The 13,283-nt window shown below is 46.4% G+C and overlaps 1 protein-coding gene across 7 annotated transcripts in view; it reads right to left on the bottom strand.

Annotated features, from left to right (window-relative positions):
• LOC109879917 (PC4 and SFRS1-interacting protein-like) overlaps window positions 1-13,283 on the bottom strand; it is a 21,313-nt gene extending 8,030 nt beyond the window's left edge. For 2 of the 7 annotated variants that reach the window (XM_031814550.1, XM_031814548.1), the window contains exons 1-14: window positions 13,174-13,283; window positions 12,414-12,507; window positions 11,773-11,849; window positions 11,458-11,596; window positions 10,555-10,650; window positions 9,988-10,086; window positions 9,092-9,136; window positions 8,512-8,571; window positions 8,079-8,142; window positions 7,767-7,866; window positions 7,117-7,315; window positions 6,695-6,798; window positions 760-815; window positions 592-662 (exon numbers count right to left, since the gene is read on the bottom strand). In XM_031814550.1, the coding sequence (XP_031670410.1) occupies window positions 592-662; window positions 760-815; window positions 6,695-6,798; window positions 7,117-7,315; window positions 7,767-7,866; window positions 8,079-8,142; window positions 8,512-8,571; window positions 9,092-9,136; window positions 9,988-10,086; window positions 10,555-10,650; window positions 11,458-11,596; window positions 11,773-11,849; window positions 12,414-12,485 (1,182 nt within the window). In that variant the 5' untranslated portion in view covers window positions 12,486-12,507; window positions 13,174-13,283. Of the gene's footprint in view, window positions 1-591; window positions 663-759; window positions 816-6,694; window positions 6,799-7,116; window positions 7,316-7,766; window positions 7,867-8,078; window positions 8,143-8,511; window positions 8,572-9,091; window positions 9,137-9,987; window positions 10,087-10,554; window positions 10,651-11,457; window positions 11,597-11,772; window positions 11,850-12,413; window positions 12,508-12,692; window positions 12,815-13,173 lie in introns of those variants that run through there. The other 5 variants (XM_031814552.1, XM_031814551.1, XM_031814554.1 and 2 more) reach the window with 3 other exon arrangements.

Raw genomic sequence — 13,283 nt, 5'->3', positions numbered from 1 at the left:
GTTGTATTCGGTGCATGTGACCAATACAAAATGGGATTAGATGTTTCCCCTCCCATAAATATGGTATAGTTGGTGTTGTTTGGAAAGGGGTTGAAGGTTAAGAGTAGCAGAAGAGCCATCCGTTACAATAGACGGACACACAAAACGTTCAACTTGAAATGTACTTATATCATTGCATAATAACTTTGCATAATAACTTCACCCTCGGTCTAACCAAAAAGAGCAGCTTCTTTTTCTTTCAGCCTCATGTAAACCCAGACAAAAACCTGATGCTTTACTCAGTCAACTTGTCTGCTCTGAAGACCTGAATCCATCACAGGTCAAGATAAGGTTCAACTAGACTCTGGCTTCAGTGTGACAGCCACAAATGTCAAACAAAACCAAAACCACCCTTCAGCTTACAATGGCTAGGCTAGAAGGATCCATTACACCGTCTCCCAACTAAAACCTAGAATGTTTTGAAAGCTTCTTCTTCTGCAAAAAGTGAGTGTGTAAAATGACCCTGGTGAAGTAAATCATGGATTGTCTCTTGGGTAAGGGCTCTGTAGAAGGCAAGGTCTAGATTTAGGGCAGTCTTTTAGGGCAACTTACTGGGTTGTCAATCTTGAGGGAGATTTTGATTTCTCCATGCAACCTCTGCAGCCTCGATTCTATCGATATCTCTGCGATGAAGGAAACAAAAACCGACATCGGTCATGATTTGTTCATGAAAGCCAGAGTTGATCTCTCGACAGAGGACAAGTAGCACCAAGTAGTCACCTTTCTTCTTGTCTCCTTTCCTTTCATCCACTTTGTTTCCATCATCTTTGTTTTGCCTGAAACACAGAAGACCATTAACGCACCAAATCAACTCAGGTCATGTGTCCATTTCAATTTGAAGTTCACATGCAAATGACTTACCAAAAACCTCACATGTACACACACACACACACACACACACACACACAGAACTGCCAGTCATTTTAAGAGTAGCACCACTGGAAATTCCATCATCAACATATCAACTGGAGATAATTTGAGATGGATGTACAGAACAGGGAACCAAATTCCCACCCCATCCCTACCCCTATGGAGTGTTTCTATGGAGACTTCTGCCCAGCGCGAGCAGGGCCCTTGTGACCTGTGCACATGGAATGACCCTCATGTCTGACATCCAATTGTCACTCCCCTGTCCTCCCGCTGCGGCTGCCATTCAACATAAACCCTGACCCTGTCATCTTGTCACATTGACCTCTGACACACGGCATTCTACACACCCGACTGTCACGTCGGGAGCCATTTTTAGATGGAGCAGTAAAAAATAAAATCACTAGCCATTGAAAATGTATATCCCCGTGTGGGGGGATGTGGAGGCCCCGTGTGGGGGGATGTGGAGGCCCCGTGTGGGGGGATGTGGAGGCCCCGTGTGGGGGGATGTGGAGGCCCCGTGTGGGGGGATGTGGAGGCCCCGTGTGGGGGGATGTGGAGGCCCCGTGTGGGGGGATGTGGAGGCCCCGTGTGGGGGGATGTGGAGGCCCCGTGTGGGGGGATGTGGAGGCCCCGTGTGGGGGGATGTGGAGGCCCCGTGTGGGGGGATGTGGAGGCCCCGTGTGGGGGGATGTGGAGGCCCCGTGTGGGGGGATGTGGAGGCCCCGTGTGGGGGGGATGTGGAGGCCCCGTGTGGGGGGATGTGGAGGCCCCGTGTGGGGGGATGTGGAGGCCCCGTGTGGGGGGATGTGGAGGCCCCGTGTGGGGGGGATGTGGAGGCCCCGTGTGGGGGGGATGTGGAGGCCCCGTGTGGGGGGGATGTGGAGGCCCCGTGTGGGGGGATGTGGAGGCCCCGTGTGGGGGGATGTGGAGGCCCCGTGTGGGGGGGATGTGGAGGCCCCGTGTGGGGGGATGTGGAGGCCCCGTGTGGGGGGATGTGGAGGCCCCGTGTGGGGGGATGTGGAGGCCCCGTGTGGGGGGATGTGGAGGCCCCGTGTGGGGGGATGTGGAGGCCCCGTGTGGGGGGGATGTGGAGCCCCCGTTGGGGGGGGGGGGTGTGGAGCCCCCGTGGGGGGGATTGTTTGAATGTTAAATGACGAGACAGAAGCATTGATGCGAGTAACCAGTCTTGTTCAGTACATCACAATCCATCCGGGTATCTCAAGCACACCGGTAAAACACATGAGTTGCAGTAATGAACATTTACCAACAGATGGCATCACTGTGCCATCTTACACCCATAACATCTTCCCTTTAATAAAATAGGACAGGAGGTGTCAATTCACTACCAAAACAAACCTCGTAATAATTTCCAACATGAACAGTTTGGCTTTTTTTTTTCTCAGGTAACAACAACACATTTTGATATTCTCTTCACTTTTATCTCTGTCAACAATGTCTGATGGGAAACCTACAGATGAAGTATTTTTGGTGGCTGGGACAGACGCCCGCAGCGTGAAAAGACGTGGCGTGTCACCTGACTGTCTAAGGGGAGTATTGATGGGCGAGGGAGCGGCCGACCTGTGATCCCCTGGCCCTTTGCCCAGTGCCTCAGGCCCCATGTGACTTGCTGGGGTTCTGTCTTTTGTCATGCGTCCCATTTGACCATCAAGGTTCTGAGTAGGTGCTGGCTCAGCAATCCGAAGGTCATGCCTGTTACGACGGTACAGTGATCCATTCACTTCGACCAAGTAGGAGCGTGGTGCCACTTTCTGTACACAGGATCCGAGTCTCCAGAGGCCTGTCCGGTCCCCTGGTAGTGGCTTCATTCGCACCGTTTCACCCACCCTGAGCTCAGGTAAGTCTTTTGCTGATTTGGAGACCTGTCTTCTGTGACGTAGCTTCACCAGCACATCTGTCACCACACATGGCTCCAGGAGAGTGCTGGCTACTGGCAGAGCTGCTTTGAAGCGCCGTGCCGTGAGGCGCTGGGCCGGGCTGCTATCCATGCCTTCTGTCGGGGTATTGCACCACTGCAGGATTGCTTTCCAGGCATCTTTGCCCTCTCGCAGAGCCTTTTTGCAGAGTTTTTTTGCGATTTTTACTGCGGACTCCGCCTTCCCATTAGCTTTTGGGTGTCGTGGCGATGAAGTGACGTGCTCAAATTCCCATCCTGCAGCAAATTTTCAGAACTCAACTCAGGAGAATTGGGGTCCATTGTCTGGAATTACCCTATCTGGCTGGCAATAGCGGGCAAACTGAGCCCTGCAGCATTTGATAGTTGTCTCTGCTGAGAGGTCGGGGAGGAGGCCAATCTCCCAAAAGTCTGAGTAATGATCGACTACCAGCAGAAAGTCTTTGCCACTGTGCTGGAAAAGATCTAGACTTACTATCTGCCAGGGGCGCATCGGTAGCTCATGGGACATCACCGTCTCTCTCTGTTGCTCAATGGCATATTCATTGCAGATTGTGCATTTACTGACATAGTCTTTGATTTCACTCTGCATTCCTGGCCAATACAGTGTGTCACGTGCTTGTCTGTAACAGGCCTCACCTCCTATGTGACTTGAGTGCACGCGCGCCAACATCTCAGGGTGCAGAGACCGGGGAATAACGACTCTCTGACACTTGAATATTACTCCATTATGAACACTGAGCTCCTCTTTGAATGGCCAATATTCTCTGACGGCTAAAGCAGTTTCTTCCCTGCAGTCGGGCCTTCCATCAGAATCACAGACTTCAATGCCTGGAGTTGCTCGTCCCTGTCTGTGTGCTGTCTGATTTGTATAAGGTGCTGGTCCGTAACATTGAGGTAGTCAGCCTGGTTGATGTGTTCAACATCCACTTGCTCTGTTTGTAAGCTGCACACTGCGTGTTGTTCATGCATGGAGCGTGTGTGAGTGCCTGATGCAGTAGCCCTGCCGAGCGTGTCACTCAAATACATCTCTGGCCCTGGCTTATACACCACCTTGAGGTTGTAGTTTTGTAGGGCCAGTAGCATGCTCTGCAGTCGTTTTGGGGCATACAGGTAGTGGTGGAAGCGTTGGCATGCAAACACAATGCTGAGGTACTCCTTCTCTATCTGGGCATAGTTCTGCTCTGTTGGGGTGAGTGCCCTAGAGGCGAATGCCACAGGCTGGCCCTCCTGCATGAGGCAACAGCCAGCCAAGTCCATACTGGCTTGAGTCACTCTGAATCGTGACAGGATTTGACACATTGTAGTATCGCAGTACAGGTGTCTGGGTGACCAGTTGTTTTATTTCCCTCACCGCTGCGTCATGTTTTGGGAGCCAATGCCAGATGGTGTCCTTGTCCATGAGCCTCCTTAGTGGCTCACACACTTCAGAGAGCCGTGGTAGGAACTTGGCCAGGTAGGTGACGAATCCGACGAAGCGCTGCACTCCCTTCACGTCAGATGGGTGGGGCATTTCCAAGACAGCCTTCACTTTTTCAGGATCCGCCTTCAATCCGGTGGAGGACAAGATGTGCCCATGAAAGCGGACCTCTGGCACTTTAAACTGAAGCTTTTTTATGCTTAGCCTTAGCTTGACCTGTCTGCATCTGACCATCAGGGCCAGCAGCTTGGCGTCATGGTCACATTCTGCCTCCTCATCACTGTCCCCACAGCCCACTACGAGGATGTCATCTGCTATGGGTTCCACGCCACTGAGTCCCATCAACAGCTCATGCTGTTTCCACTGATACACCTCTGGAGCCACGGAGACACCAAACGGAAGCTTCAACCACCTCTTCCTGCCCCAGGGTGTCCAAAAGGTGGTCATGTAGCTGCTGGGCTCGTCGAGCTTGCACTGCAGGAAGGCATCTCTGGTGTCCACGAGCGTGAAGACTCTGGCCTTTGGGAGCTTGTAAAGAACATCCTCCAACGTGGGCATAATGTAATGTGAACGTCGCAGAGCCCGGTTGAGGTGTTTAGGATCAATGCATATCCGTAGCTTGTCTGGTTTCTTGACGTTAACCATATTACTTATCCAGTCTGTAGGCTCGGTGACGGATATGATGTGGCCATCTGCTTCGTATTTGTCAAGCTGAGCCTTCGTAGCTGCTTTCATGGCCACTGGTACATTGCACACTGGACAGGCTGGATTGCTGCGTCCAACTCAAAGTGGACTTCCCCGGGAATTGACTCGATGTCTTCAACGCACCGGTCATGGTACTTGCTTAGGAGTGTCTCCTTGCTCAGGGGCCCAGCCTGGACTTTGTCTATAATGTTAAGATCAGCTGGGATGGTGAAGTTAATAAGCCCAAGGCGCTCGCATGTAGAACCTGACACTAATGGCTGTTGACTAGCCTCATCTATTTTAAACTCAAGGGTGTGTTTCTGGCCACGTAAAACACACTCTGTCACAAACAGGCCTAAAGAGGTCATGAACTGGCCTGAATACAGTTTCAGCTTGGTGCTACTCTGTGTGAGTTTGTCTCTGGGCGCGAGCCTCCTTTTGTCTTTAAGGCTCATAACGTTGCATGTGGCCCCTGAATCTAGCTGGCATTGCTGTGGTTTATTATTAAGTAGCAGAGTGACAAACCACTTTTGTCCTTTTGCCCTCACTGCCCCTATGCACTCGCTAGCATATACATCCTCTGTGCTGTCGTTCCCTTCATCTGTGTTTGTTTCCATGGAGTGCACTTTACCCTCCTTTCTCTTGCTTTTCATGCAGACCCTTGCGAAGTGATTAGCTGTACCACAGGATTTGCATATGTTTCCATAGGCTGGGCAGTGTTCTTTTCCTCGTCCATGAGAAATGCCACAATATCGACATGTATTGGGGTTGTCTACTGCAGAGTTGGCTGTAGTATTAGCATTAGCTGTGGCAAAGGGGAATTTCTTTACTGGCTGCCTGAATGTAGCATTGACATTGTCCATATGTTGCCTTTCTAGCTCCATAGACATTAACGGTATATCAGTAACCTCTGCTGCACGGCATGTCTCCACTGCCAAGGCCAGCGTCAGGTCACGTTCTCTCAGCAAACGTCTGTGGGTGCCATCATCAGTTATGTCAAGCACAATCGTATCTCTGATCAGTTCATCTCTTAAAGCACCATAGTCACATGTAGCTGCCTTTTCCCTTAACCTAGTGACAAAGCTGTCAATGGACTCCCCGTTCTCCTGTTTGCAACGACCGAAAACATAACGCTCGTAGATGACGATCTTTGCTGGCGTAAAGTAATGTTTAAGAGCATCAAGAATAGCTGCAGCGTTACCTTGCTGAGCTGCTGTTAGGTTCAGGTTGTGTTTGTATACGTGTCGGCATTCTGTTCCCATTATAGTCCTCAAAGTGGCAGCCACTACCTCATCTTCCTTTTCCAGAAGTCCCGTTGCTAGCGTATAGTCCTCCCATTCACCTCTAAACGTATCCCAGTTCGTGCCCCAATCCCCACTGAGCTTCATAACGGAGGGAGGGGGAATGTTCGCTGCCATGTCTAACCGGTGCTAACAACACTGAAGCGAACTAGCAAACTCACTCTAGCTAATGCCAATTCCGGCTAAATTTGACTCAAATAGGCATTTGTTTGGTAAACCAGAACAGGTGACTCTAATTTGCGGAAAGCATGGTTAGTTATCCGACTCCATGTTTGAATGTTAAATGACGAGACAGAGGCATTGATGTGAGTAACCAGTCTTGTTCAGTACATCACAATCCATCCGGGTATCTCAAGCACACCGGTAAAACACATGAGTGTTGGGAGATAGGGGGGGGGGAGAGACCCTGTGGGGTACTAAATAGAAAGGTGAGTGTTGGGAGATAGATAAGACGGATGGTTGCCTTACTCTTTCTGCTCGTCTGGTTTACGTCGTTGACGATCGTCTTTGTCCCCTGTCTCGGTCAGAGTGGGCTGCTGCCGCTTGCGGTCTCCCGCAACCCCCTTGCTCTTCTAATGGTTAACGGGGTGGAGAAAGAGATGCTGATTGGATGTACATACATGTAGACATGCTTGGCTGGCACCGTTTGTCATGACATGGTTTCACTGTGTAACTGTCTGCTTCACTAGGATATTTAGGGCACACTCTGTAATAGTGGAAACAGTAACTACATTAGAATAACTAGTTCACTACTTTTGATCAGAGCCCCAAGGCACCCTAATCCCTATTTAGTGCACTACTCCCTATGGGCCATGGTCAATAGTAGTGTACCACATAGGGATTAGGGTTCCATTTGGGACACTTCCCCTGTCTGGTTGTGGAACACCCACCTCCTGGTTCTCTGAGTCAGAGGAGCTCTCCTCTTTGGTCTGTCTCCTCCGTTTAGCATCAGGGTCCTTCTTCCCCTCCAACTCTCTCCCTTTGTTGTCTTCCTTCTTTCTCCTCCCGTCCGGCCTCTTCTCCTCCTCTCCTCTCATGGACTTGTCTTCCGGCGTCCTCTTTCTCTTTCTCTCCGACTCAGCAGTGTCCCTGAATGGAGAGAAACGTCTTTTAGGAGTTATTATACCCAGGAAAGTCAAAGCAATGTTGCTCAATGGTAGCTACAGTAGTGGTGAGCCACTGTTGTTTTTCTGACAATTAAACAGTCCATTAATGATGGATTACTAGTGGATCCTTTAAAAATCAGCAGATGGGTCTCATATAGAGATTCTATTAGATACATAGAACTGAAATTGTATAGAACTGAAATTCTTACAAAACACATTTATTGTTCTTGTAAATGCACTTTTGCTCTCATTGTATGTATTTATGTGTGTTTCTTGTCTGTCTGTATGTCTCTTGCTCTAGATAACAATATGAATAGCGACCCCAGTCCTGATGATAAGAAGCAGGAGTCGGACAAGGAGAAGCCTGCTGAAGAGGCCTCTACAGGAGATAACAGCAGGTAAGACAGACAGAGGAACCATAACCACAACCGTACATGTCACTGCCTGAGCCCTGGGGGTCCTGCTGCTGGAGTAGGAGCATCTTCTCAGCTTTGGTCTTCCTGCCTCGCCTCTTAGGAGTGGGGCCCTCTCCATCTGGACACACACAGGTCATAGAGTTTGTAGTTATGAGTCGTCATCAGTTATCATAATGACTACTGTCCCAATACAGAGGAGCACTATGCAAGCTGTTTTCCATTACTTTGGTTGTTGTTTTACCCTTTGACAAAACAATAGAGTGCCTGGGGTAGATCTGCTGTCTTGCACACAGTGGGAAAGGTAGAGGGTTGCATTGACAGACGCTGTACCTTGAGGGCTGGATGTGGGACTGTTGGCAGCGTCCTCTTTCTCAGAGTCGGCCTCTACATCACTCTGACAAGAGACACAAGACAGCGAGTTTAGGTTCAAAGTGATTCACAAGTTGTATTATGTCTAGATTAGGTGAATTCATGTTATACTTCAGCAATAATGCCCGGGGGGGTGTGTGGTATATGGTCAATATACCACGGCTATGGGCTGTTCTCATCCACGACGCAACACAGAGTTGCCATGGTATATTGTCCATATACCACAAACCCCAGAGGTGCCTTATTGCTATTATAAAAACTGGTTACCAACATAATTAGAGCAGGAAAAATAAAATATTTTGTCATACCCGTGGTATACTGATATACCACGGCTGTCAGCCAATCAGCATTCAGGGCTCGAACCACCCAGTTTATAAATGAGGATATGGGATACCTTTTTCTTCCTTCTTCTCTTGGGTTTGGGAGTGTCTGTAGATTCATTTGGTGTGGGGTCCTAGAAAAAACAGACATACAGATGCTGTCAAATAGATTGGCACACTTTGCTCTTCACAATGCAGTGCAGTGCAATGGAGTAGAATGTTCTGCTTTTCTATAAAATTGCTATTTTTACCCTGTAGGCACATGAAACTTAGCACAGGTGAGAAATTACACAGTAAACAAGAATCATTGGCTCCAAACAAATTAATTTGATCAATTTAATCCAAGCCATTATTTTACTTTGAAGTTAGAAATCTTAATGTATTTATTTTTTGTCATGTACAGTTGTAAATCAAACAAATACACGCGTAAACACCAACATCTTTTTCAATTCTAACTTATTTTAGAATAAATAGTCAATCATACAAGGGTGCCAATATAAACCATGCAAGGGTGCCAATATAAACCATGCAAGGGTGCCAATATATTTGACTGCATCTGTATTGTAATAATTCCCTCCCAACTGTCCTTGCATTAAAATAAGGGGAAGTTGTGTTTCAGCCACATCTAGTGGATAACTGTGGTATTACACCTACCAAGTCAGCAGGCAAGAGTCTAGTTTCCAAGTCCCAGAACAGTTCCTATCAAATGAGGGATCAGTCATTGGCGCAAGAGAGACACTTACCTTTCTCCAGAGCGACATAGAATGCCATGCAAAAATAAAACATAAATACGTTGCTTTAACTGATAAGAATTGCTGTAGTTCAGCCCACCAATTAAAAGCTTGATAAAAACACCACAAGGAGTGAGGGAGCAACACGTGCCACTGATCAACAATCAGGCCTCAGTGCCTGAGTCAGTAAAACAGTCTAGTACATCAAACCTTTAGGAGGTGGGAAGGAAAGGGAGGGAACATGCATTCAGGTCATGAAAATTACATTTAACATACCACATCTAATTCACAAAAACATTTACCCATTTATTAAATTTTTATGGTGAATGACCACTCTCACTAAACACAACATTTGCGTCATCCCCCATAGTGAGAGCCCAGGTTTGTTCAAAATGAACGACAGTGGTTATTTTAAGGGCACAACCACACCAATATCCATGGTATATTAAACTTACAGGCTGTAACACAGGTACTGAAAACTCCTCTCTCTTTGCCCTGCCCTCTCACCATTCACTACAGGGAAATAACCCTCCATACCCCTGTCCTCCCCTGTAGTTCAGTGGTACAGTTGTAAAACACTCAAAATACTATTGTTACCAACAGAAAAACCAGGCCAGCTAAGAAACAGAGGGAGGATACGGCGCCAAACCATCACCTTAAGGCTTTGCAACGGTAGTCGTGCAAGCCAATGGTAACACGGTTGCCTAGCAATAGGAACAAAATAACACCACCTATAAAAGGAAAGTCACCAGGTGCCATGTCATGCTTTCCCTAAGTGGGGTGGGAGGGTCACCTATCCCATCATGCAACAGTACGTACATCCTGGCCCTGGGGCTGTCCCTGTTCAGAGACCTGCATGCCCCCATCCTCCTCATCATCATCTTCCTCCTGTCCTGCCTCACTCTCAGCCCCCGACACCTGTGTAACCATATCAAAACACACAGGGCCCAGGGTATGGGGGGGTTAGGTTAGTTATTTAGTGGGGCCAATTGACAGCTTGACAGAGAGAGAAGTTGGGCCCCGTCTCTCCCTTGACTTCAGTCCTTCGCTCCCAGACAATTCCACACGTAATTGGGATTCAGCTTGGACAAACAACTCTGGTCAAGTACGAGTAATATACCCCACAAATAACATTTGCCAATTCAAGATTTGCCTCCTGGGGTATTAAGACACAAAGCACGGTACCATTGGCAAAAGGAGACAACATCAACAGCAGACAGACACATTGGTACAAGAGCGCACGGCATTTAATGTTACGTAGGCGTGGTGCTTGTCAAGAAAGTGAGGTTAGTCAGTATTCTATGGTGTTCACGTGAATAACACAGTAAAGTCCATATAAAAATAATAACCTATGAATTAAGGTAGATGGTAGAATAGTTAGCCTACTTTGGGTTTCTTCCTCTTCTCATAATCTCCCTCCTCGTCCCCTTCCGGGTTACTGTCAGAGTCCTTCTCCGTTACGTTATCCGACAGCATCATTTGCTAATGAAAGAAAACCAAACATGTTACCAAAAAAATAAAAATACATTCCTAAATCACAGACCGAGGAACAGACTACTTTCACCCAAAAACCCAACCTTAAAGGGGAAATCCACATTTGAAACAATAACAAAAAGGTGTCACTTGTTTTGGTAAACAGCTGAGGGATGGGCCTTGAGAAATAAAATATTACTGCTCTTGCATTCATAGGGAGAACTATGGATGCAAGGACTGACCATCCATGATATCCAAATGATAGATTTAACCACATATTTTGAAGCTATACAGTGTTTGTTTACATTGACTTTGTTTTTTAAAATGTTGAGTGAAACAAGCTTATATTCTGGGTTCTGATGGGGTATGACACTTGAACTAAGCTCATGAGGCATTTATAAGTTATATTCTTCAAGAATCAATGGCTATATATCATTAATTTAACAGCCCAAAAATTGATGTAGAATTGCACCGTTTATACCTGCTGTAAACGGTGTATGTGACAAATAAAATAAGATTTGATGGGTTAGCTAAAATGCTACAGTTGTCCCTGACCCGACTCTCAACGTGCAACGTAGACGGTCGCGGATTAGGCCCCTCATCCTCCCCACTTTTGTTTCTGTCTAAAGTAGACCATTAACAGGCATCATACAGTACGTCTTAGAGGTGCTTAGAAATACATAAAGTACTTTTCATATGGCTTTGAGGCCAGGCTGAACGCTCATATTCAGTTTCTGTTGCATAACGTCTTCCGTTTGTGTGCCCTAATGAACACTAACCAGAGCAAGATGACAAAAGAGAGAGATAAAAACAAACCTTCTCTCCATTCAGCTCCACCTTTGGGTTGTTCTCAACCTCCCACAGGCCTTCGTTGAAGCCCTTTCTCTTGTTAGGCTTGGCATACTTCTCTTTATTGGGCAGGTAGGGATATATATCTTTGGGGCCTAGGAATGCACTGCAATAGAGGAGGAAAGTCAATGCATAGATGCTTTTCTGGTGCTCAAACTGAAGTTTGTATATTGTACACAATGCCAATATCAAGTACTGGTGTATTGTTCAGATAGAGGGTGTAGTGTATTGTAGTATAGTGTATGGGTGAGACAAAGGGAACTACTGGAGCTAACTTCTTACGTTTCATGGGTACCAAAGAAAAAGATGGGAAACTTCATGTTGGCCGGCTTCACAGCTCCATCAGAGTAGTCATTAATCTGGTAGAAAGGGAAAGAGCAGTGAATTGATTAGCCTAGTATGTACATTAGTATGTACATGTCATGTAGTTGGCAGACAATCAAACATCCATCTTTAATAAATGCCCTATGTGATAAATGATCTGTGTAACAAGTGCTTTAAGTGTTTAGAATGGAAGTAACAACTCTATAATACCATGAAATAAGACAGATGACTATACGTTAGAGCTGGGACGACAAACCAAAAATAATCAGACCATACCCATCACTTATCACAGGCATTTTGCTGATATCGTTCATTAAGATAAGTAGCCTATACTAGAGGAATATGAAGTTTGAAATGAAATAATTGTGATAACATAAGTGATTGTTAATGGGATAATTGATGGCTACAATCAGCAAACTAGTAGTAGTATTTTAAAATAATAATACATGAAAACATGTGGTGTAATTGTAAATGCATCGTTATTGCATCATTTCAGCCAATTTATCGCGATATGGATTTTTGTCGATCTCGCCCAGCTCTACATACGTCGTTATGGTAAATGGAAGTAACTTGTCTTGTGTGATTGTGTATTGGCTTACCCTGGCAGGCCAGTGAGGGTAGCCCTTCATCTTCGCAAAGATCAGGTCACCCGGTTTGTAATCCCGAGCCATTCTTCTTGCGATGTACGGCACTCTGTTGACACATGTGACCAATCACATTTGATGTGATTTGATATTATAATAATAATACACAGATCATCTACACAGTGCAAACAGAATGCAACTTTAGCCTACATACACAGAAAGAACAGCTAGATGAAATGCATCAAGTCCTACGAAAAAGCCAATTGGGAAAATGTTACAGGACCATGCACCTACCTATTGCACACCTGAATTGAGTTTCAGTTGCGAATCCATTCTACAAGTGTCCGACTTGTATAATGCATGATTCGTGCATAACAGTGTGGGTATGTAGCAAGGACACTAACCCTTACCCCCATGCATTAGCGCATCGGGTCGTGCACACAAACAGAAACGTGGACGAATCCAGTTTAATTCCAAACACCGATATTCTCCCGCGACCCATGAACAGGGCATTACATATGTTTACATGTAGATACATTTTCATGCTTGTCAAAATGTAGCTACCTAGTGTTTAAATAAAATGTTTCCTTTTCGCGACATTCTAGTATTTTCCGGTGACAACATGAACATGCGGGCTGTCTTTCTAGCTTTGATCTCAGTTCAAAACGAACTAATATACATACCGTTAAGAAAGGAATACTATTATGTGTATGTTAGTATCATATTCACAAACTTTCTGAATGGTGTTACCTAGAAGAAAATGTCAAATGCTTACCAAAGTAGTGCTATATTCGTAGCTAGCTAAGCAGCCTACACAACTTGTCCTGCTCCCGCGCAACACGGTAATGGCTTTTACCATAATAGCTCTAAAATAGGGTGAGCTAA

Source organism: Oncorhynchus kisutch, unplaced genomic scaffold, assembly GCF_002021735.2.
Source record: "Oncorhynchus kisutch isolate 150728-3 unplaced genomic scaffold, Okis_V2 Okis07a-Okis12b_hom, whole genome shotgun sequence".
Classification (NCBI taxonomy): domain Eukaryota; kingdom Metazoa; phylum Chordata; class Actinopteri; order Salmoniformes; family Salmonidae; genus Oncorhynchus; species Oncorhynchus kisutch.
This window is presented reverse-complemented; position numbering and strand designations above follow the sequence as displayed.